Below are 24,101 nucleotides of genomic sequence, written 5' to 3'. Positions count from 1 at the left end.
CTGAAAAAGAGCACTTTGTCAACGCACACTTCATTAAAACTCATGTGCGTCGCTGCTGCATAAACTCGACAAGGGAAAAATGCGCGCAGCTCCTCTGTCCTCTCAGCTTGTAGCCATGGCTGTATAAGATTCGTTTTTGGGACCATTGTAGTCCAGCTCACTGTAGCCGTTGCGGCTCTCGCCTTTCTCTTTTTCCACAGCAATACACCACTCACACACACCGTAAAATCCGAATAACAAAGTAATAAGGCGATGTGACGCTGGCAATCTCAGACCTTACCTACTCCGTGTTGCTCTGTTCGTCTTGCGCGTCGAGGGCGATCGTATTCGGCATGATTTTTTACTCTTTCTCCTATTGATATGAGGCTCACAAAGCTGTGCTGGAATTCTTGTCAACCATTGGACTAGATTCTTTAATCTGTATTCAATGATTATACCCCGCTTAGCCCGAAGGCGCTACAGCAGGGGATTACAATGTCGAAAAACAAAAAACAAAACACCATTGACACAACAGCACACTTGCTGACTTGATAGGCGATTCCATTCGCTAATGGAACGACCAAAAATGAATTAGCATACCTATTAGTTTTGGTGCGATATTCTAAAATCTTAGGACAATGATCAGTACTTGGAGAGAAGGCCTGTGTAAATATTTTTCCTTTAGAATGTCGGTTTTACCATGAAATATTTGACAATGTAATGTTAATACTTTGCGTGTGACTGGGTCATGTGTTGTGTGGTGACTTCCTCTTCATTTTCCCTTATTTTATCGTTCATCTCTTTCTCTCTTTGAGGTGTTTACATATGCTCACATGATTAATAATAATAATAATAATAATAATAATAATAATAATAATAATAATAATAATAATAATAATAATAATAATAATAATAATAATAATAATAATAATAATAATAATCAATCATTTCAATCAATCATTTATTTATCGTGCCCAGGAACAACCGTGAGGTCTGGGTGCTGGCGCACGTATACATAGAAAAAGAAATACAGCAGGGGAGTATCAGTGAAAAAAAAACAATGAATAAAAAATATCAATCTTGAAAAGAAAAGTGTACATACATGTAACCGAAGGCGCAAAATGCATACATAATAAAATGGAGAAGGGAAGTTGAACAATATGGTGAAACTAAGACACAACAACGGAAAGCTGAGAGCAGAACAAAGACAGAGAGTTGTGCAAAATATCAAGGTCATGAAAGTGGGCGTTATAAAGACTCTGTATTCTATGGACGGTTGAGTGTTGGTGGTGACAGGCAGCAACATGGAAAGGTCTGTGTTCTCTGGTGATTTTGCGCGGAATACGAAATGTGATACAACTGAGGAGTTCGGGGCACATGAGGATACCGTGAAGGAGTTTGAAAAGGAAAAGCAGGTCAGCACGATTACGTCGGCAGCGAAGTAAGGGCAATGGCAATAATCCAACAGTGCTAGAGCAGGGCCCAGAGTCCGTGTTTGCAAAGCGGTGATGATATATGCTTAAATAATAATCAATCAATCAATCAATCAATCAATCAATCATGTTTATTTAACGTGCCCAGGAACAACCCTAAGGTCTGAGTGCTGGCGCACGCATACATTACAAACCAAAAACAAGACACTCAGGGGAAAATCATTAAAAAATAAATGAATAAAAATAAAAATTGTGAAAAGAAGAGAGTACGGACAACAAAGCGCAAAGTAAATACAAAAGAAAAAGGAGGAGAAGGACACTTGAACAATACATGATATTATAACACAAGGCAAAGCTCGGACAAGAACGATGACAAGGAGTTATGAAAGATATCAAGTTCACGAAAGTAAGCGTTATAAAGATTCTGTATTCTGTGGACAGTTGAAGTGTTCGTGATGACAGGCAGGCACATGGAAAGGTCTATGTTCTCTGGTGATCTTGCGTGGGATGCGGAACATGACACAGCTGAGAAGTTCGGGACACGTGAGGTTACCGTGAAGGACTTTAAAGAGAAACAGAAGGTCAGCGCGATTACGTCGGTCGCGAAGCGAAGGCAATGACAATCCAACAGTGCTAGTACAGAGTGCAATGTTCAGGTTTGCAAAGCGGTGATTATATATGCTTAGAAACTTTTTCTGGACACGATCTATAATGTCACTGTTGGATCTAGAAGAGCCATTCCAGACGACCGACGCATATTCGAGTTGAGGAAGGCAGATGGTTGTGTATAATTTGCGGAACGGTGTAGGAGACTTGAATTCTCTCGATAGTCTGCATACAGAACCAAGAGAGCGCATACCCCGCATTGCAACACGTTTAGTGTGAGCCGAAAAGTGTAAGGTTGCATCAAAAAGTACACCAAGATCATTGATCTCGCAGACCTTACACAACGGCACAGAATCTATAGAATAAGAAAAAGAAATACTTGCTGTTTTGCGTGTGAAAGTCATGACTTTGGTCTTAGCAGCATTCAAGGTAAGGTTATTATCTTTGCACCATTTAGAAAAGGAAAACAGGTCAGACTGCAGGGCGGGACAGTCATCAACAGTGTGAATTTTCTTAAAAATCTTGATGTCATCGGCATATAGAAGGAAAGAAGAGTTCCGAATAACAGAAAGAACGTCATTAATAAAAATTAAAAAAAGGAGTGGTCCTAATACTGACCCTTGAGGGACGCCGCTAGTTGCCAAGTAAGAAGAAGATGTTTGGCCATTGACGTTAATATAACACGATCTATCAAGAAGATAACTGCGCAAGAGATTCACAACTGACGAGTCAACATCAAGGTGCGTAAGCTTGATCAGAAGCAGCGAGTGGCTGACTACATCAAAAGCCTTGCTGAGATCACAGTAAATGGTGTCAACTTGCCCCCTTTGAAGTACCGGCGTGGAGATCTGTGTCATGAAACTTGCGAGATTTGTGATAGTGGAGCGGCCGGTGAGAAATCCATGCTGATTCGGAATGAGCGAGTTCTTCACAGTAAAAGACAATATGTTGTGAAGAGCAAGCTCAAAAATCTTGGACGTAGCACAGAGAAGAGAAATTGGGCGATAATTCGACACATCTGATTTACATCCAGACTTAAATACAGGAAAAACACGAGCAGTTTTCCACATGTGAGGGAAAGTGGAAGTAGTCAAAGAGTTATTAAATATAGATGTCAATACAGGAGCAAATATACTGCCATAAGCTTTTAGAATTGCGGAAGGGATGCCGTCAGGGCCGCAGGATAGGGAAGGCTTCAAGCGCCTAAGGCATTCGTGGACAAGCTCTTCATCAAACAGCACCGCACTAGATGTAGGAACCGTCGTGTGCTGCTGACTGACATCAGCGTTGAAACCTGCATCTTTATATAAGGAAGAGAAATGGGCTGCAAAACAATCCGCGACTGCTTGGACTTCTGCCCCTCTAGAGTCAAGTAAGCGAAAACCCTCTCCATGTTTATTGGAGCGCTTACGGATATACTGCCAAAATTCTGCCGGCCGGTCGGAGGCGCTTTTTTCCAAGAATGCCATATATGAATCTTGATCCCGCTTATAGAGACGTTTACAGAGAGCCCGAAAAAAGCGGAATTCTTCTCTGTACTCATTAGGCAACGTAATTCTGGATTTTCGGTGTGCGAGATCTTTATGCTTTAGGGCAATTATGAGTTCAGACGAAAACCAGTGGGGATATCTAGAGCGTCTAGGCCTGTACTGGGGAATGTATTTGCGCATACTGCTCAAAACAAGCTCTGTAAACTGATCTACTTGGTCATTAACATTGCTTTTGTCGGTAACCAGTGACCAGTCGGTGGTGGACAAGGAATTATATAAACCAACATAATCACCACGCTTGAAAGCAAAGCGTGGGGATTCATTTACGCCACTGGAGGAGCTCTGCCTCAGTGCTGACACAGAGGCAGTTATCTTTAGTGGCGGATGAAACTTATCGGTACGCACAAGGAAAATTTCGGAACGAGAGACATCTAAAACCTGAGCATTTGAGATGCAAAGATCTAAGACGTTGCCACAGGAATTGGCGACTAAGTTATGCTGTTGAAGGGAACAGAAAGACAGAAAGTCCAACAACAGGCTGCATTTCTTCTCTGTGTAATGATTGTAATGAGAATATCTAAGTGTGTTCCAATCAATACCTGGTGTATTAAAATCACCAAGAAGAATTACTTTGTGCTTACTATGGGAGGATATTACACTTTCAATGGAAGAGATGACCTCATCATACAAAACAGGGGAAATATTCGGCTGTACATAGAACGATCCAATCAACAATTTTTCACATCGGGCTAAGCTAACTTCTAGCCATATCGACTCCCGTACACTTTCTATATCGATGCGCCGTACACATATCAGTGAATTGTCAACTGCAATCAGCACGCCACCACCTTTTTGTTGAGATCCACTGAAGTCCCGGTCACTGCGGAAGACGTTGTAGTGCGGTGGAAAGAAGTCTGAAGACGAAATGTCACCACACAGCCAAGTTTCAGAAATAACAAAAATAGGAAAAGAAGATGAGATTACATTGCAAAAAAATTCACGTGCTTTGGTGCGAAGTCCGCGAGCGTTTTGGTAAAAAATTTCCAAATTACACGCCACTTTGATCCTTGGGGGTTGTTATTTCAGTAGCATGAATCATGTCATCGTGTAGCACACCACGGAAAGGCTTGAACAAGCAACCCATTGGCCACATTGACGGGTCGTTCAAGCGCTTAAGGGCTTCTTCATCAACGGTTACATGAAAAGAAGAATACGATTGATATTTAGAAATATTCAAGGCCTTTAAGTGGTTGGTCAGGTCGGAAGAGGTTGTTTCAGAGCTCAAATTAGAAACAAAAATGTGGTTGATCCCTCTTATATAGGAATCGGTATAGAACACGAAAGTGAAACGTGTCTTCACAGAAGTAGTGTAATGTTTATTGCACATTGATATATAATGTCTATTGGTGTTTTGTGGCTAAAGCGCCCTTAGGCGTTGATGCACCCACGCTGACGCCTGGTGGCACGTCTCCTCCATCACGACTACGAACGTCGATGACCATGAGCAACCGTCGTGCATATGGAAGCTGCACTACGCTGCACACGCTAGCACAACGCGAAAGACGAAGCACGTAACTGACACACTAATACAACGCGCAAGACAAAGCACGTAACTGAATCGTCACCGAGTCAAATCAGCGCGTACAGCGCGTCGTAATTGCAGCCTCCGCGATCAACTTCAGAAACATTTTCAGAGCTAATTGCGGAGGCCACGCTCCGCTGTGCTGAGTACGGTGAACGCCACCTAGGTGGCGTTGGTAGTGCTTCTTGATGCCAGCGTCCCTTCGAATGCTGGCATCGAGGCGTCGTAGTGCTGAGACCACCGAAGCGTTCACTGTCGGTGCGCGTTAGTGTCATAATGCAGTACTTCTCTTTTATTGCGATAGCAATTATATGGACACTCAAAAGCAGATTTCTGCCGTCGGCGTCGCCGTCGCCGTCGCCGTGAGGTTCCGTATGACGTCATTTGGAGAATAAATCGTCGCCGCGCGCCGAACGCTGTATGTGCGAGTGAAAGGGCGCGAAGGGCGCGTCTTTCACGGGGAGTGAACGCACGGCGGAGAACAAACGCGCGTTCTGCGCCGTGCTCGCTTAAGGGCTGCAGAAGTAGGCGTCTCTGTTCTCCTTCACAATCACCATGTATGTAGAGCAAACGCGCCTTCTTCCGACGAGCGAGAGGCCGGGGGGGGAGGGGGAGGGAAGGGAGGCGACGTTTAGCTGCGGCACGCAGTGCCTATTTATATCAGAGGCTCCGGCAACAGTCACCAACGCCGCACACATTTTGAGCGAACGCGGGCAAAACGCCGATGGCGTCGACAACAGTTCTGCGCGTGGCCGATGCTGCTGCATGTCCAAGTTTATACAGCTGATAAAGCTAATATCATTACTCCGTATAGCTCTCTACAAGTTTGCTATTGCAATTGATGCTTCGCCTTTCAGGTGAAACTGCGACAACTTTTTCTGCTCGTAGGCGGCGGCACCGCCCCGAGCAAGAGCGCGGGTACACGGAGGAGTGTTAGATATATAAGGCGCGTCTGTGTAGCTCTCTGCAAATGCGTTTGTGGCGCAATGGGTTAAACGCTCGGCGATCTATCGTCGCGGACCGAGAGGTCGTGGGTTCGATTTCCAAATTTTGCATGTTTGTGGAACTTTTTCTTCTGGTTTCTTTCTTTGTATTATGTTCTATGACGTATTTCCGTGACGGAAATACGTCAGTGAAGTCTTGGTGGACCCCGGCATAAAACACTTTCGTGTTAAAATAGCCTTAGGTCGATGCTGCCGTTGAGCTACAGATAATGTGGAAGTCTTTCGCGCTCCAACCGAGGCAGGACTCTTGTTTTTTTGTGTAGTCACGGGTGCTTTTTCAGTGGACGAAGCGAAATTACGTGGGGAAACAGCATCTCGTCGTTCAGCAGTGCGTTGTAACACAGGTACATTAGCTCGCGTTGAGGCAGGAGTAGAAGTAGTAAGGGTGGGTGACTTTCCGGAGTCGGCAGGTGTCTTCACAGGCATGGCAGTTGCACGTCGCGACAGCTCGTCGCGCAGGCAACGAACCTCAGCTCGAAGGGAGGCGACGACTTGGGTCTGTTGCTCCAAGCCGCGGGAATGGTCCTTACGAAGGCGTTCATTCTCTTCTCGCAGTTGGGAAACTTCTTCGCTCAGGAACGAGATTCCCTCCAGCGCGTCGAGGAGGAGGCGCCGCAACCTGCCAGGCTACCGTCAAGGTCACCCGGTGGGGCACAAGAGGAGAAGGGAGAACCAGTTCGGGAAAGGGAAAGCTGCAGGGAGCACGCCGTCGGGTCGTTGTCGCTAGGCTTAACACCCTGCTGATTCAACTCACACAAATTACAGCAAAAGGAGCGCGATCCCGACTTCAAAAGATCCAGTTCGTCGTCTGGCCAGGTCACACATTTCGCATGCACACGTTTATCACACTTTTCACAGCCGATAATAATAATAATAATAATAATAATAATAATAATAATAATAATAATAATAATAATAATAATAATAATAATAATAATAATAATAATAATAATAATAATAATAACGGTGATCATGTGTTAGAAAAGCATCCTCTGACTGCGTTTCTCTATGTATTGTCTCTTAATGAGAGTCGCTTCTGTAGTTTTATACCTACGATTTGTGACTACCCAGAATCCTGCGCCGTGCGGTGCGCTAATACAGTGACCCAGGGTATGCGCCACTGGGTCACTCGGCTTGTGCCGCCCTTCAATGAAAAAAAAAAAAAGGGAATAAAAGGGGAGCGCGAAAGAGTAATGCGGCCACTCGATGCACCTCGTCAAACTCTTTAATAAACACTCTGCACTTGTACATAGCACAACTCTGTCTCTATCTCGTTACTTCTGTCATTATAATCATCGCAATAATTACCATGATAACCAGCATAACTTATAAAACATATCCATCACCAATTACACACCCATAATAAGGAATATTGCTAATCGCCTCAACGTCACCAATCATCTCCAAAGGATGGATGCGCCACCAATTTTCTCTCTCAAGCTTAGCCCCGAATCCTCTGACGAGTTCCCTTTATAATTGGTTAAACAATGCGTGTGTTCTAAGACGCATTACACAATTAGCCCCGAAACGCCCTGCAAATATAGTTGCCGCCAGTAAACCGCGATTTGTTTCGAAGTTACAGGAAACAGAAATCAGGTTAAGCTAGATTGAAAGGTGATCCCTTAAGGGATAACTAATGCCGCTTTTACAGAAAACAGCACTATGTTAAGATTTCATGAACGTCAAGAACAAACGCCCATTAACCATTTCACTTCAGTTGATGGTGCACAGTCGAGGCTCAGTTGTCACAACCCAGGTGTTCTGTATATGCTCGCTATCTCTGTCGCTCTATTGTTGCAGGCAGTAAGCTTCAGACGCCGTGGCTTCTCGCCAGTTCGTCTCCCGTTTCCCATCCGTCCGCACGCTGGAGCAATGCGGCTCCTATCCATGGCTCTTCGTTTCCTGAGCTAAGGTAATCGGAGATGCCAGCTTGTCTTGTTTTCTGTGAATATCAGCAGCCACCGATGCGGTGGTTTCCAATGATGAAACACTACCCGGTTGCTTTTATTTTAGCGCTTCATTTTCTCCGATCAAGACTCCCTCGGCGGCACATTTCTTAGAACTTAGCATCCTCGCACTAGGCGTAAAATGAATACTTGTCCTGGGTTTAGCCTGCATATCCTCTACATCGTCGTCGCGAGCGCACCCCTGTCACGCAGTAATATTTTGCTCTACTTTCGTGGTTATTTCGATCACAAGATCGCCGGTACGATTCCCGTAAGCAATGAAATCCTGACGATGGCGAAATGAGGGAACACTCCCGCAACTTGGATTTAGGCGGACATAAAGAAAATGTCACAGCTTCGCCCTAAGGGCGAAGCAATGAATGCGATAGCAACACAGCAATGTCATACGAAGTAAGGTGAGCGGCTTTGGTAGCAATATGAATTGTAGTAAACATGAGCTGATTAAGTAAGCAGGTGTGCTGCGGCGTAAGTAGACCGACATGAAGAGAGACTCGATGACCACGAGAAGGCGCGTGTGAAACGGTGGTGTTGATGAGAAGCGCTTCCCGTGGGCAGCGCGTGCGAAGGGACAAACCTGTAGCGCTGCACTGCCGATCCGGGCAGCATTGCATGTGTAGCGTGCGTTGGAAAATGTGGCCCGACTATTACTAACTGAATGAACAAGCGTGGTGTGAGCGCGCACAAACAAACATGAATAGATCACACTGAATGACTGCAGACAACGACTGTCAAAACTCTGGCAGCAAGCGCATACGCCGCAGCAGCGAAGGTACGTGCGGTCTATCGCTTCAACGGAAACTGAGCGGCGAATGCACGGCGCATAAAGGTCAGAGCCGTGTGGAGATAAGAGACGGTGCGGGCGAGCGACGAGCGCGGTTGTTGGCAGAGTAGAAGTGCGCCCCCCCCCCCCCTCCCTCCGGCGCTGGCTTCCCGCTTCCTTGCTTGCGCGTGGGAGATTGAGTGCGTTCGCTCTCCGTGATAGCGCGCGTCCCCGCACGCTTCCGCTCGGGCATACGGCGCGCGGTGAAGATTTTATCTATAGGGAACCTCACGGCGACGCCTAAGGCAAAAACAAACAAAAAACTCTAAGCCGCCAATATAAGCCGTCATCCTTCACTACGGCATTCCAGCCACGTAGCCCACGCAGAATCTCCGGGAGAGTAAATCGGCGAATTACTCCATAACTGTTTTCCTCGAACCAGGTCTTGCCGCGCTATGGGTTATTTTCAAGGTTGTCGTTACGCATGAATTCACAATTTTGATTCCGTGGCACGAATTCAAAAACTGTGTCGTTTTCCAAGATTCTCGGTCACAAAATCACATCTACTGCAAACAACAACGCAGATAGCTCTGAAAGGCACTGAGCGCTAGTGCCGTTTTGATATGACTACAAAATGCTAACAAACGCCAACGACGTGATAACACGCAAGAAATGAAAGCATTTATCGCGAACGCAAAGTTTTGCCACTTCGCACCTAAAACTGAAGTTTTGGCGTCATGCAACGTCTGAAGCCCGATATAATCTGTCATGGATCCCTTTTTCGTTTTCTTTTTTTTCTTTTTTCTTATAAGTGCGTGGGTGTGTAGGAGGTTGACATAATGGTGCGGTGGCACGAGGTGGTGTTTGGGTCAGGAATCCACCAAGCCCATTGATGAGTACGACCGATAGTAGCAATGAAGGAAAAGGGGGTTTAATTTACAGTATTTACACTGGCCCCTGGTACTGATGCCCAATCCATCGAGAGCATATTAAACGTCTGAGTTCCCATAAGGACACGTCAGAACCACCTCACTGCACCACAGGTCTCCGCTTGTAATACACTCGTCTTCCCTAGGAGACTAAACTAGGGAATCTGATGACGGTATCTCGGCCAATCACAGTAGTCGAATCGGTCGAACTATTCATTCCATGTTGACGCACCGCTCCGCCGGGCCCGCCTCTGATGTCGCACATCCACCCCCGCATTCTTGAAACTGCGTAGCCATCTGGGAAACTTAGCTCATCGTGGTTCCCACGATGTTGGACGACGATTGCCCCTTTCATCAATTAGCGGTCTCTGCGTGACGGCCCCCTTGACAGGATCAGGATTAGATAGAGTGATCTTCACGGTAATTACCACATCCACGGATGGCGGTGTTTGTTGTCAATTGCCTTGACGCGAGCTCCTTTGTTAGCGCGTCGCAGTCTGTGACACGCACGGTCGCTGTCATGCGCGCGCTGATGAATGGACTGACTCGTGCCAAACGTCCAAGGAATGCGCTTTTCCAGGTTGAAACGTAACAATAGGTGATGCTCGCTAGTCCTGCTCTCCTATGCAAATAGGACATATCAAGAAGGGCTAACGCAGAGCTCCCAAAAAGTTCAAATTAGCGCAATGTACGTCACAACACTCGGAATTCGCACAGCAAGTAATGTCATTTAAGAGTATAGAGCAGTCACTCGCAGGTCACTTGTATTTTAAGGAAGCAACGTCTACAATACAATATACAGGGTGTCCCAGCTATCACGCAGCAGGATTTAAAAAAAGGGGGAACGGCGTTACGCGAAGCAAATCTAGGGCTTATTGTTTCCAGTACAGTGGAGTAGCCGCCAGTAATTTTTAAAACGACCAAAAGGTTTATTGATGAAAACGTGATGCAGTCAGGGAGGTCGTTAATGTAGATGAGAAAGAGCAAGGGTTCATACACAGATTCTTGTGGGACACCGGATGAGACAGGAGAAAGAGTAGAATAATAGTTGTTAGCGGTCACAAACTGGGTGCGGTCAGAAAAAAAGTATTTAATCCAGTGGAATACCTTGGTGTCTATGTTAAGTTTGCTTAATTTAAGAAGTAAGTAAGTCCTGCGCCACCCCATCGAAAGCTTTAGCGAAATCCAAGGATGTGCAATCAATTCCTAAGCTGATGTCGTTATGGATAAAGAGATCATTAGTAAAAATAATAGCTGCGTTTCACAGGAAAACATTTTCCTGAAACCATGCTGGCAGTTAGTGAGGAAAGTTGTTTTCTAAAAATGTATTTGAATGAGAATAAATGACGTGCTCACAAAGCTTACATGGGATGCTTGTAAGTGATATGGGTCTGTAATTATCGGAAAGATGTACATTACCAGACTTATGTATAGGTACCACCTTCCCTACCTTCCAATCAAAGGGAATTGTGGGTCACTCTAAAGAGTGAGTAAAAATATTGGACAGGATAACAGAGGGAAGGGCCTTATGGAATGACTCGCAAGAATTAGGCCTCACGCTAGTCACAGACCCCGGTATTCCAACCAGAGTAGGCACGGCGTTAAATAGGGACACAACCCCAGACCTACCATTTACCAAGAATATTGATTGAAAAGGTGACGTGGCGCAACACACTAGAAGATTTGATGATGATGATGATGATGATGATATTTGGTGTTTTGTGGCGCAAGGGCCAAATGTGGCCAAAGAGCGCCAAGACAATGAATGGTATGTTTGCGATGATCGATGAGTTCCGATGATAGGATGCTATGTGGCTGTAAAGGGGCCTAAGAACAAATCGCGGCATATAAGCGTAAAACATACATCGAATAGAATTATGGTAGTGACGTGTGGAGTGATCTGTGGGTCGTGAATGTATGAGAAGTGGTCATGGTGTTAAAATTAAGGATATAAAAGTAGCACGATGCCTACCGAATGCCCTTGTGGACAAAGACCATGAGGCATGTGCTTTATTTGATAAGATACTGCAGCACCAGCCTCTGCAGAGAGGCCGTGCTACACGTCACCTGGATAGATAACACGAAAATTATGTATGTCCTTTAAAAACGCGAGAAGTGATTGATATTTAAAAAGAGGTTCATTGCCCAAAAACATAGAATGATGTAATGGGAGATTTAGCCGTGATGGCAATGGAAAATGTTTTTTCCTCTGACGCTCCAGCTCAGGGCACTGTAAGAGGACATGAAGTACACTGAGTGGCTCGCCACATTCGTCACAGACAGGCGGATCGCCACCGGACAATAAGTATGCGTGTGTACTGTATGTGTGTCCTATCCTGAGTCTGCACTAGAAGATTTGGGTAGTGACCACCGCATATCGTAGTTACTCGTCAAAGAAGGGCCGAATAGACATAAGGAACGACATATCAAATTAATAGACTGGGAACTACTTCATAGAACGCGAGAGGCTACACAGCAACGATCCATCACAGACATAAAACAATGGACAATGAGCAGTGATGACGTCAAAGCTGCCACAAAAATAGCACCGCCTGAATCTAACTTGGAAAAATGCGACAGCAGACTTCTCCACATGTGGGAAGCTAACATGTGGGAAGTTAAGCAGTCGCTGCAACATAGACTTAAAGGTCAGAAGCATAACAGAAAATTGAGAAAGCGCATAGCGCTCATCAAGAAAGAAATAGAAGAATATGCTGCGCAATTGAGCAAGCAACAATGGGACGAGATATGTAATTCCATGGACGGACAATTAAGCAATGGCAAAACCTGGCACACGCTTAGGTTCTTGCTGGACCCTGAGAATAACGAGAAAAACCACATACAAGCCATTAATAAATTAATACACGCCTATGAGGGCACAGAAGATAAATTTCTCAAAGAATTAGAGCAGAAATACATAACACAGGCACCCCCTTGCAACCATCCTAGCTAAAAAGGAAATATCAACGCAAAATTACACGAGGAATTCACGGAGGCAGAAATCCGCGCGGCCCTACAAAAGTTAAACACCTAATCAGCCCCAGGCCCAGACGGTATAACAAACAAGACTCTCAGGAACCTCGATGATGGATCGATCACCAACCTAACGGAATATATAAACGAGTGCTGGATAAAGGGAAAAGTACGAACTCAATGGAAGAAAGCGATGATAACGCTTATTCCAAAACCTGGTAAAAAGCGTAAGATCGACAACCTCAAACCGATCTCCCTAACATCCTGCGTCGGAAAATTAATGTAACATGTAATTTTAAACAGAGCAAATAACTTTTTAGAGGATAATAACATATACCCAGATAAAGTGATAGGATTTCGCAAAAGCCTTTCGACACAAGATGCGATGCTTCAACTTAAGCATCACATAATCGATCATAAAACGCGCTCTACAAGGGCCATCTTGGACCTTGATCTTAAAAAGGCTTTGGATAATGCCAACCACGCAACCATATTGGCAAACATCGAGTGATTAGGACTAGGGCAACGGACGTATAAATATATCAAGATCTTCCTATCAGACAGGAAAGCATTCTTCTCCGTCGGAGGACTCACGGCACCCGAAATCGCCATAGGGGGGGGCACGCCGCAAGGCTCTGTCATCTTCCCGATGCTGTTCAATCTCGTCTTGATGGGACTCCCCGACAGACTAAATCACATAGAGTCCCTCAATCACACATTATATGCGGATGATATTACTATCTGGGTCTGTGATGGTAGCGAAGGATCAATAGAACAACGACTCCACACCGCAATAAACACCGTGAAGGAACACCTCACAGGTATAGGCCTCACACGATTTGGAGAGAAATCCGAACTTTTCTTATCCCGCCCCACACTTAAGCGCAGGCCTCCCAAAGGATACGACAGAAACGAGGCTCATGGAGAAATCAAGCTACACGCCAAGAACGGGTGAAATATCCCAATTGTCAATCAGCTCAAGGTGCTCGGTCTAATAATCGAGAACAAAGGTACAAACGGGGAAACCATAAGGAAGTTAGACACAGAGGTAACGAACACTATTAGATTCTTCAAACGAATTACTAACAAGCACCAGGGTATGAAGGAAGAAAGTATCATACGGCTCATACAATCATTCATAATCAGTCAGATCACATACATAGCAGCCTTCCACAATTGGTTTGCAGATGAAAAGATCAAAATTAACATCCTCATGAAAAATGCACACAAACTAGCACTAGGGATTCCAATCAGTACGAGCAGAGATCTCTTCCTAAAGTTAGGACTCCACAACGCGCTGTACGAACTCATAGAGGCGCAGCAAACATCCCAGGTGGAACGACTAACCAAAACCAAAACAGGACGGCATATACTACGCAAGCTAGGAATGAATTACGCCAATCAATACGGGGAAAAGAGGACGATAACGAGAGAAATTCGCGACAAACTCTTAGTAACAAATATACCCATGAACGTGCATCCAGTTTACAACAAGGGCAGACGCCCGAGACAAAAAACACGTCACACGCTCAATCGAAGTGAGGGAACCCTCCCCCAGTCGTACACGCGCTGTTTGCGTCACGTGCTCAAGAGTACATAAGCTGCAACGAATTTTCCTTCACCCCATTGTGAACAAGGCTTCCGTAGCGAAGCCGAAACGTCTTTTACTCATCTTTTATTATTTTTTAGCTTTTATTTTGGTCGGTGTCTGTCGTTTTGTTGCTTCATGTTTCATCCCGACCAGACGGGCTTCCGTCAAACCCTCGATTTCATCAACCTTCGCCGGGCGTATGGCCAATCTGTAATCACCGAAATTCGCCGTTATGTTTCCCTCACAACCCGCATTGCTGCGTTTCACGGACACCTGGAGTTCAACCTAGCCTGCAAAGCACGGGGCCTCGTCCCGCGCTCTTTGCACCTTAACAGGCCAGTACCTTCCAAGTTTGGCTACAGCGTTGTCGCCAAGACAGACTGTTGCTACAGGCGAGAATACTTGACTGCCGGGACGCTATCAGAAAACTTGAAAACGAGGCCTTTATTGCGCGCCGCCGCCTGGAGGACCGCTGCCCGGACCATTTTGCAAGCATCCAGTTACACGCCAATTTTCAAGCCAATGTACGCGCCCGTCAGTTCGAGTTGGTGCATAGTGTCAAGCTTGACAGACTTTCGGATACTGCCAGGCCATACCGACCACGCAGCTGAAGAACTACGGTGTACAACCTTTCCTCGCACAGAGTCGACCCTGCCGAGGCCTCCGTCCTGGAGCTAGGTCTGAATTTCAATGTTGCACCTACCCCGGACGTCAGAAAGATTGTATGTGCTGTGGAGTGCGTGGTTAACCAAGTTGACCCGCCCCGCCGTGACGAGGCTCGCACCCGCGCTATTGGTATCCTTTCTGGGCTGCACCGGCGAAAGTTCGTTTCCCCTCTTTCTGCTGAGGAACGAAAGGCTGTCAAGCGACTTCAGAAAAACACTGGAATCGTGATTCTTCCCGCTCACAAGGGGAATGCAACGGTACTAATTGACACGGCTGTCTACAAAAGCAAGATATTGGCTCTGCTAGACGACCAGGACACTTACGTCCCGCGCACTCGGGACACGACCTTGAAGGTACAGAAAGACTTTCAGGCTCTCCTGGCGGACGTGTTTCGCTTCGTAGCTCCCGAGCACAAGTCTCTGTATTATAAGCTTCTCTGTCATAACGGTGCTGCACCTGCGCTTTATGGCTTGCCGAAAGTTCACAAGCCTAATGTCCCCCTGCGTCCAATCGTTGAATACACCCGCTCCCCTCTCTACAAATTATCCGGATACCTGCACCAGATCCTGTCTCCACTCGTCGGAAAGGGCTCCACGCATGTGAGCAACTCCTGCGACTTTATTGAAAAAGTTCGTGACGTGACACTAGACGACGACGAGGTGATGGTTTCTTTCGACGTGGTGTCGCTGTTTACCTCAATTCCGACTGACATGGCTGTGGAAGCATGCAGAATCTGACAGGACTTTGCCAGACAGGTCGCCCGTAGACGTGCCTGACCTCAAGAGGCTCCTCTGCTTTTGCCTTGGAAACACGTACTTCTGCTTCGACAACGTCTTCTACAGGCAAGTCCACGGTACGGCAATGGGTGCCTCCGTCTCAGTGACTGCGGCCAATCTGACGATGGAATGGCTGGAAAATCTTGCGCTCGCTTCCTTCAGTCCTAGGCCAAGAGTTTTTCTGCGCTGTGTGGACGACTGTTTCTGCGTGATTCGGTGCAGCGCTTTGACTTCGTTCACTGCGCACCTAAACAGTCAGGAAAAGGCTATCCAATTCACAGTAGAAACGGAGGTCGGCAATAGTCGACCATTTTTGGACGTGCTTGTCAGCAGATGCGATGGAGCGCTTTCGTTTAGCGTATACCGAAAGGAAACTCACTCTGGCCGCTACCTAAACTTTCATTCCGTTCATCCGGACGCTCACAAAAGGTCGGTTGTTGCCTCCCTGTTCAACCGTGCAAACCGCATTTGCACCGAAGCAGAAGGCCGTACCACAGACTTGGACCGCGCGCGTGGCGATCTCTCGGCAAGCGGCTATCCCACTTCGTTTTTGAATGCTGTGGAACACCGCCTATCTGATTCCGTCCGACCGGCTAATCCCCGACCAAGAAAACGTGCTGCCATACCCTACGTTCCTGGGATAAGCGAGGCCTTGTCTCGTGTGCTGCGCACTTATGACGTTGAGGTTGCACACGTGCCTGTGTGTAAGCTGAGGCACGCACTCGTGGGCGGTAAGGACAAGCTTCCGAGAGAATCGTTTCCTGGCGTGGTCTACAAGATACCCTGCGCTGATTGCGACTACGCGTACATCGGTGAATTGGGCAACTTCAAACAGAGACTGCGGCAGCATCAGAACGATGTCGAAAAGAAACGAATAGTTTCGAATGCCCTTGCCGAACATACGGATGCAACAGGCCACAAGATTGACCGGGAAAAGTCAAGAATTATCGGCCAAGAAAGAAACTTGAAATCACGTCTCTATCTAGAGTCGTTGGAGATACAAAAAACACGTCACACGCTCAATCGAAGTGAGGGAACCCTCTCCCAGTCGTACACGCGCTGTTTGCGTCACGTGCTCAAGAGTACATAAGCTGCAACGAATTTTCCTTCACCCCATTGTGAACAAGGCTTCCGTAGCGAAGCCGAAACGTCTTTTACTCAGTTTTTATTATTTTTTAGCTTTTATTTTGGTCGGTGTCTGTCGTTTTGTTGCTTCGTGTTAGCTGGAACATGTGTTATAAAAGCAGGGCCGGATTCACGAACCCTGTTTGTAGTTGCCCAGTACAGATATATTTTTCCGTTCATAACCAGCCTGGTATGACGAAGCGGCTAAGGATAGCTGCCTGCTTTGCCAAGAGAGAGAGAGAGAGAGAGAGGAAAAGTTTATTTACAGAACGGCAGAGAGGTCGGCCTGAGCTGTAACTTGCTCTAGCCTGCTACTCTACACTGGGAAAAAGGGACGGGGAGGAAAAGGGTTAATGAATGATGATGATGATGATGATGAGAGGAGGAGGTGTGTATATACAAGTTTACAACGTTGTGGCATCTAGAAATCCATGCGTCCAGTCCAGTGGCTTGTAGAAAGACTATAGCGGCACTGTTTATCAGGGCTGCGCTGTTTGCATTGGGCCAAGGACCTAAAAGAAACTCGTCTGATAGGGGCCTCTTATCGAGTTTTGCAATTGAAGAGACCAGTTTCTGTCGTTCTTGCGCATACGCGGGACAAACGCAAAATACCTGATCAAGTGTTTCTGGTACATGGCAGTATTCCCAATTGGGGCTAGTGTCACTGCAACCAATCATACGTCTATAACGATTCGTTAATGCGGCACCAAGGCGAATCCGGTGCACCATGCTTGTTCGGCTTCTTTTGAGCTTGCGAGGAATGCGGGTATTTCATTTCTGGGCACCATCTATGCACTCGATTGTGTTGACGATCTGGTTGGGTCCAATGCTTTACCGTACAATTGCGTATTACGCAACGAAGTAGGGCATTTGTGTCTGTTTGTGAGAATGAAATGCGTACTTCAGTCGCATTATTTAAAGCAGCTTTCGCTTCAGCGTCTGCCTGTTCACTCTTTATCACGCCACAGTGTGAAGGTATCCACTGAAAGGTGATAATATGGACATTTCTATTTGCATGGTCGAGGAGCTCTGCGATTTCTATAACCATTGAATAATACGGGCCCCGCCTGAAGACACAGTCAATAGCTTGGAATCGTAGAATATCGTCCATGAGCGAGGAGGCTCTTTGGAGAGAAATCGAAGTGCCTCCCGGATAGGAGCAAGTCCTGCGGCAGTTGATGCTGACCTGTGGTCTAGTTTAATCTGCCGTGCGACGATCATATGCGGGATGACGAAGACTGCAGTGGAGGCATATGGTGTGACCGGGCCATCGGTATACACGTGTACAGTATCTTCGCACTCTGCATAAGTGTGACACAGAGCAAGCTGCTTGACGCCAATGGATGCAATGGATGTCTTTTTTTTTTGTAATTCCGGAAATCTGCAGAGCAACAAACGGTTTAGGCAGAACCCACGGAGGTATTATCGGAATGCAGTCGGAAGAAAATCTGGACGGTAGAATATTCTGATGACGCGATAGAGTCCTTGAAAAGCTGCAACCTGGCTGTGTGGCAGGGAGCGATGACAAAGGATGGTGTTTGTGTCGGGTCAACACGCTGAGGTACAGTCGAAGAGGCTAACAGAGCAAGTATGAATTTGGCAAAGCAAGCGGACAAGCATTGCACAAGTTAGGAACTATAGAGGAAGCTCGTGCTTGTCCGCTTGCTTTGCCAAATTCAATTAAGTAATTCCGCGATTGTCGCGTGGCCCTGCAGAAATCTTCACATAAGGACACACCGGAGCCCTTAAACTTTGCTGTTTGGAAAAGAATGCTGTCGTTTAATTTTGAAGACATAAATTTCACGATAATAGACCGCGTTTTGTTTGCGACGAAATAGTCCAATCTATATGCCCGCAACATCTGTCTGTCCTGGATATTGAAGTTCAGTTGGCGGGAAAGAAAATTGCGCACCTGCGCTTTTGACTGTGCCCAATTTTCAGAATCAGTGTCGGGGATTCCATGCGCTGTTCTCTTCATGAGTGCTCCTCGCCGTTAGAAGGCAGCGAACACGCCGCGCGGTCGAGGCTCGCGCGATGTTATTAAACAATTGCAAGGGTGCACATCAGGGCTGGTATTTTGTAGCGATGCCTTTAAAGTAATAATGCCTTTTCGCGCTTATCGCGCTGTCAGTGGTCAGAGCGACGGTCCGCTCGCGTTATCAACGTCGATATCGTGAGAGGACCGTCGCTCTGACCACTGACAAAGCGCGATAAGGCATTATTACTTTAAAGGCCTCGCTACAAAATACCGGCCCTGTTGCAGTCTAGCAATTGTCCTGTCGCCTCCTTGATATTTATTTCTTCATTAAAAACTCTATGGAGGTTAACATTAGAAACTTGGAGGTTAACAAAGAAGCTCGAGAACAAGTTAAGGACCGCACAAAGAGCAATGGAACGAAAAATCTTAGGAGTAACGTTAAGAGACAGGAAGAGAGCGGTGTGGATCAGAGAACAAACGGGGGTAGACGATATTCTAGTTGACATTAAGCGGAAGAAATGGAGCTGGGCAGGCCATGTAATGCGCAGGATGGATAATCGGTGGACCATTAGGGTTACAGAATGGATACCAAGAGAAGGGAAGCGCAGTCGAGGACGGCAGAAAGTCAGGTGGGATGATGAGGTTAGGAAATTCGCAGGCGCAAGTTGGAATACGCTAGCGCAAGACAGGGGTAATTGGAGATCGCAGGGAGAGGCCTTCGTCCTGCAGTGGACATAAATATAGGCTGATGATGATGATGATGATGATCTATATTGTGCAGTTACCTATGCCTGTAACGAATCCGCTCCTAGCAATATGCTCCCTGCGTTTTCTCCACCAATAGCTTAAACATATCTCGCTTATCTCGACGGCTGACCAATTCATGCTTCCATCCGCTCTGAATCCCATGCAGCGCGTCCGTGAGGTGAAGATTCCCTACGGGTCTTACTCAGTGAATATCTCGGCATTTCATTACGATGTGCAGAGTGATTACCGGACCTTTGCTGCAGCAGAAACATTCCTCATCCTGCTGCGAACATTTGCTCCTCTATGCTTTTGTTCTAAGGTAGCCAGCTCGGGCTCAATAGCAAAACACTGCTTTTTGTGTTATCGTGCTGACTTTCTCTCCCGATTTATTTCTTGCCGTACTCGTAATTCTCCATACTCTTTTTTGTTTGCCACCTTTGAATCTAATTTACCGTCTCTGTTTCTCTCACTTTGTTGTTGATGACTCCGGGTTGTCTATTTACACTTTCAATTACCCTGTACTTGGTTCACAAAGTTTCTCAACCCCTTCCACCATTCCGTGTGCACGCTTTCGAGGTACACATATTTGGGCATTTTAGCCGGCCATTTATTTTCATCCCTGCTCCTGGGTCTTTTTTTCAAGGTTAATCTTGCTCCGCGCCTCTCTCACTTCGAAAGAGGCTCAATCCGTGTCATACAGATAAATTCCCTCAGCGCCCCCACGCAGGTATTTCTGAGACGCAACGCAGCCGAAACCGACCGTCTCAACTCGTATGACAGCAACGTGTATGAGCAGCGCGGTACACACACCGCCGTGGGTACATCGCCGCCGCAGTTAAGAATTGTTCAGATAGCGGAGGTGCCGAAGACACGTTTCTTCACTCACCTCTGAGCGCCGCCGACCAGATTCTTGTAATCTGCAGCTCGCCGGGGATTGAGGCGTGATAGGAGCTGCTTGGCCTCGAAAGCGGCCCGCAGTGTCTTCGCCTGCTTACATGCTTGCGCCATTTTCCTTTCGCCGCCGCTTCAACGTGCAGCCACGCTGCTTCCCGAAGTTGTTTTTAGAGCGGCCGCGCAGGCCCCTGCGGCTCGTCGAATAGCTATCCGGTCCGGTCGGTCGCTCCCGGGCAAATGCGATCAGCTGAGCAACCCGAGAGGCAGCGGAGGAGGAGCGCAGGCAGTGCGCAAAGCGTCCTTGTTCCCATGGCTGCGCAGAGAGGGAGTTATTTTGTTTCTTTCTGCGCAGAGGAGGAGCATGGCAAGGAGGAGACGTTGCGTGCCGGCGCGATAAGCACCCCTGAATATACAGAAGTTGGTTCGGCCGTTTTGTGTCAAGGTTTCACCGTTATCAAGCGTGGCTTCGCGTAAGTGGTTCTGCCGCAGACTGCGGCTGGCGGTCATGGACGTTTGTGACAAATGTCCGAGCCTGCGTGAAGACAGCCGGAACCCGTACGTTAATGACTGCATTGTAAACGGCGGCGTACGACGTTGCTTCTTGAGTGCTGCCATTTTTCTCTTTCTTTCCTTCTTTCTTAGGTGCATGTACTGCCTCTAAAATTAACAAGAGGGAGTTAACCGCCAAACAAAATCGAACTCATGTTTGCTTTGTGCATTAGACGTGAATCTTCTCTGCTGACCGCCTCTTCGTCGTTTCGTCTGTGGCGTCGTTCCAAATCGACAATGAGTGCAGCATGGGTTGAATGAAGCGTGTGTGCGTTTTTTTTCTTCTTTGTTTTCCTTTTTTTCGCGTGACAACGCACGGATGTCGCGCACACACATAAAAAAATAGGGATTACCTAACATTCTAATGAGCGCTCACTGCTGAATAAGGAGTATTGGGAGAATTCAGAGTATTTGGCACTGAGCAGCGATTCGCATTCGGATGCGGAGTTTACTAGTCAGTATTAACAGCTATACAATACTTATCCTAATTTAGTCGATATTGCAGAGGTGAGCAGATACGTTCCTGCATTCAGAAAGGAAGCAACATTACTTTTTGACTGAGTTGAAGAAGCCGCGTTGTTATTCTGCAGTGTTTATATTTCTCTGTGTGTCCTTGTAACCTGCATTGTTTAAATTGTTTTTGTTTTCCTTGTTGTATTTGCTATGTACTGGTTATACTACCCTTGCTAACTCCTTGTTCGAGGATGGTAGAAACGCTATTCGTTTCTTTCATGTAATTCATGTACTCATTACATATATTGGCGTCTATATGACAACTTTCATTGTACTGAATGGCCCCTGTTCGCGTTCGCCGACCCTACTACTGTCTGGATTCATGAACCGGGGTGTGTACATAGGCCTCGCCAGGAAAACACGCTTTGCGTGTTTCCTTTTGCCTCACCTCGTTGTGATGATACATTTTATATGTATAGATGTGTGAATAAAGTCAAAGTCAATTCAAAGATTATTATTATTATTATTATTATTATTATTATTATTATTATTATTATTATTATTATTATTATTATTATTATTATTATTATTATTATTATTATTATTTGATTTGAAAATATATACATTTTACAGGAAAGGGAAAGCGAGGAGCAGGCTGGCAACTGCCACTGGAAGGGGCACAACGCCTGCTACTCTTCAGAAAGGAGGAGACGAGAGTAAACATGGCAAATGATGCACATAGAAGCGGAGATAGTTCAGGGGAGTATCTTGTGCACCCTGGACCCGGTGGGTCGAAGATTAGCTCTGCAAAGATCACTACAGAACTGTTTACAAGGGAGACAATCTCCTTCCTCATCAGGACACGTGGTCTTATAAAGTAGTCGAGTCCTTTTGAACCCATTATCGGCATGCTTCGAGTAGAATCACAGCACGTGTCAGCGTCTGCATGAGCATATTCGACTATGCAGTGCGGTTCCTTGCGTACACGCGCCTATATATTCTCCAGCCTCTCATTAGTCCCTGTGTACCCCTGCCCCCATCGTACAGCAGCAAACTGGATTTGTATTCTGACGAACTTCCGAACCTGCAGTCCCTCTCTTTATTGTCGCTATCCGAAGAGGAAGTGCTGGGGGCACCTGTCATGTAAGAACACAATCGGTGTCGAAACACTTGTGGGCTATGGTCCAGAGCCAGTCGGTCATACATGGTTACCATTTGTACGGTGCGAACCCTCTGTAGGGGAAAATCATTGCGAAGAGCAGATGCCTTATTTGTCATCCCTGGGGCCATAATGTGGCCGCTTAGCTCGAGAATCCAGTAGGATACCTATATTGCGACGCTTCCTATTCAGCGCCCACCAGTTCTTTTATTAATGAAAATAATAATAATAATAATAATAATAATAATAATAATAATAATAATAATAATAATAATAATAATAATAATAATAATAATAATAATAATAATAATAATAATGAGCAGGCGAAGAAGAAAAATGGATCAATTGCTCCCGTGAGTGTTACTTCATTAAGCTATGTTGTTTTGAGTAGAGTGAATTTATTATAGGAAGCTCGGTAATAAAGCAGGTCGGTGAAGCGTGTTTCTTATGGGAGAACATTCATTCATTTGTACTCTTTCCCGCGCACACGCACACAAACACACACACGACGTCAATTCAATGTCAGCAGTGCTCAGCTGCATAGTTGCGTTCATCGTGTGTTTCAAATATGTGCTCACCACCACAATGCCAGCGGATCGCGCTTGGCTGAGGTATAGAAAGCAATGGAAACGCACACGCAAGACCCCGGGCAGCGGTACCCTTGACAAGATAGAGATCTGTCTTTTCCCGCTGGCACGCAAACGGCTGTCTGTCACGCGCTGCAGCGCCTCCCCCTTTGAGCATGTATGAAGAGTTCTTGGGGCCGCGTTTCCTTGAAACGATGCTGGTCTCCTCGAATGAGCAGGTCAGCGCTTCAGGATCGAGGAGCCCGTTTTGAAGTGCACGTTTTGTGCAGGTTTACATCAGCGCTTCATCCAGTGCAGCATATTTGCTTACGACAGCGTTTGGTTTTTCTCCATCGCGGGAACATCAAGGAGTGCAGGACTGAAGGTGCTCCTGACACCTGGCTGAGGTCGTGACCCCAATACGATGTGTTCTGTGCTCCGCAGTCGCGACCGAATGCAAGAAGAGAACACACATGTTACTCTGACGTAGTAGTCTACATAAATTTGAGAATAAGAAAATAAATATTACTTCAACAAGGAATAACACATCAAGAAATAATATAACACTTCATATATGAGTAAATCTAAACGCTATGAACAAGCTTTATTTTCAACCTAAACAAAGTAACTCTACTCCGTAAGATCATTTAAGCGCGGTTATATATGTTGACTTCGTCAATCTCCTTTCATAATTCTTATTGCTGTTAAGGATGTGTGCAGAGAGAGAGAGAAGAGAAAAGCTTTATTGAGTTAGAGAGTTGGCAGATTAAAGTTTGAAGGCAATAGTTAGCCCTAGCCTGTTGGAATATGTAATGCATCGTTCTTAAGTGTATTAATTGCTTGTTGAAATGCACTGCTTCAGAAAAGTACCGCG

The 24,101-nt window shown here is 46.1% G+C and overlaps 1 protein-coding gene across 4 annotated transcripts in view; it reads right to left on the bottom strand.

The window, feature by feature from the left end:
* The window catches only part of LOC119460732 (medium-chain acyl-CoA ligase ACSF2, mitochondrial), a 53,781-nt gene extending 33,012 nt beyond the window's left edge, over positions 1–20,769 (bottom strand). For 3 of the 4 annotated variants that reach the window (XM_037721803.2, XM_049671781.1, XM_037721805.2), the window contains exon 1: positions 20,493–20,768. In XM_037721803.2, coding sequence (XP_037577731.1) covers positions 20,493–20,614 — 122 coding nt within the window. In that variant the 5' untranslated portion in view covers positions 20,615–20,768. Of the gene's footprint in view, positions 1–20,492 lie in introns of all 4 variants that reach the window. The other variant, XM_037721807.2, reaches the window with a different exon arrangement.
* Between the last annotated feature and the right edge of the window lie 3,332 nt (positions 20,770–24,101).

This window comes from Dermacentor silvarum, chromosome 8 (genome assembly GCF_013339745.2).
Source record: "Dermacentor silvarum isolate Dsil-2018 chromosome 8, BIME_Dsil_1.4, whole genome shotgun sequence".
Classification (NCBI taxonomy): Eukaryota; Metazoa; Arthropoda; class Arachnida; order Ixodida; family Ixodidae; genus Dermacentor; species Dermacentor silvarum.
The sequence above is the reverse complement of the archived record's forward strand: the minus strand, read 5'-3'. Positions and strand labels throughout refer to the sequence as shown.